Here is a 1792-nt window from a genome sequence, read left to right on the forward strand (position 1 = left end):
TAGAGACTACATTAGTATACACGTTTATATATTATAAGTTGACGAACTAAAACTGTAGAGACTACATTAGTATACACGTTTATATATTATAAGTTGACTAACTAAAACTGTAGAGATAACATTACCTTCCTGATCTCCAGGACTACTGCTAACAAGCGGAGTACTAGAGATTATGGGGGCGTCCAATAGCTCTTCTCCACTTCCTCCGACGTCCACTGTTTCCTCTTCGCTGCTGCAGCCTTCCATTGCGTCTACACTGTCCTGTTTGGGATCCTCATTTGTCGCTGGAAGGTGAGCTTCTGTCATTGGAAGTGACGGACGCCTAGAAATACTATTGTTTCTTTAGCACCAGCTTCTGGAACACAATTCTGCTATAACTTTAAAACTTCTGTATCAGACTTATCCGCCTCTTTAAAGCTATTATACGAAGCGTAACCCCTGTTTTAACATTATTGTACAGTGATTAATTATAATAGCTTTCATTGTTTATTACTTTACTTTTTTTTTGTACGCGCGATAAAAGTGTTATTATTTTTTAAAAAGCAGCGAAACACGCACACACTTGATGTGTAAAAAATGTCAGAAGGTTTTAAAAAGACTGCTAATATCCACAAAAGCTTGAATATTATTTCAAAAATGTAAAATCAGATTTTACGATCTTTGATATCTAGATAATTGTAAAGCTCAACTGGTCAGACATTCACACAAACATAATACAAACACATAAATAGGAATACAGATATGTAGACATTCACACAAACATAATAAAAACAAATAAATAGGAATACAGATATGTAGACATTCACACAAACATAATACAAACAAATAAATAGGAATACAGATATGTAGACATTCACACAAACATAACAAAAACAAATAAATAGGAATACAGATATGTAGACAAACACACAAACATAATACAAACACATAAATAGGAATACAGATATGTAGACGTTCATACAAACATAATTAAAACAAATAAATAGGAATACAGATATGTAGACATTCACACAAACATAATAAAAACAAATAAATAGGACTACAGATATGTAGACATTCACACAAACATAATACAAACAAATAAATAGGAATACAGATATGTAGACATTCACACAAACATAATACAAACAAATAAATAGGAATACAGATATGTAGACAAACACACAAACACAATACAAACAAATAGATAGGAATACAGATATGTAGACAAACACAAACATAATACAAACAAATATATAGGAATACAGATATGTAGACATTCACACAAACATAATACAAACAAATAAATAGGAATACAGATATGTAGACAAACACACAAAAAAAACGTTTATTATCGTTCAGATAACAATATATAGAAACACGAGAAACGAACGAACGTAGAGATAGAGAGATAGAGATAACCTTACTTTTTATCTCTTCTTCCACTCCCAGTGTCTCTGAAGCCTTTAGCAAACGGATTATTCTCTATTTTCAGCTGCGTGATCTGGAGTTAAAAAAATATTTTTAATTGTCAGAAATATGGATAACTTATAACAGTGTAATCAGTAGAGACTTTGATAATCTACTATCAGAAACATAGATAACTTATAACAGTGTAACCAGTAGGAACTTTAATAATCTACTGTTAGAAACATAGATAACTTATAACAGTGTAACCAGTAGGAACTTTGATAATCTACTGTCAGAAACATAGATAACTTATAACAGTGTAACCAGTAGGAACTTTGATAATCTACTGTCAGAAACATAGATAACTTATAACAGTGTAACCAGTAGGAACTTTGATTATCTA

At 31.2% G+C, this 1792-nt stretch overlaps 1 protein-coding gene across 1 annotated transcript in view; it reads right to left on the reverse strand.

Moving 5' to 3' along the window:
* Positions 1-1477, reverse strand: part of LOC111083897 — a 6910-nt gene extending 5433 nt beyond the window's left edge. The window contains exons 1-2 of the mRNA XM_022380623.1: positions 1407-1477; positions 126-322 (exon numbers count right to left, since the gene is read on the reverse strand). Coding sequence (XP_022236331.1) covers positions 126-306 — 181 coding nt within the window. The 5' untranslated portion in view covers positions 307-322; positions 1407-1477. The remainder of the gene's footprint in view (positions 1-125; positions 323-1406) is intronic.
* Positions 1478-1792: the final 315 nt, after the last annotated feature.

The sequence above is a fragment of the Limulus polyphemus genome, unplaced genomic scaffold (genome assembly GCF_000517525.1).
Source record: "Limulus polyphemus unplaced genomic scaffold, Limulus_polyphemus-2.1.2 Scaffold11956, whole genome shotgun sequence".
NCBI classification, from domain to species: domain Eukaryota; kingdom Metazoa; phylum Arthropoda; class Merostomata; order Xiphosura; family Limulidae; genus Limulus; species Limulus polyphemus.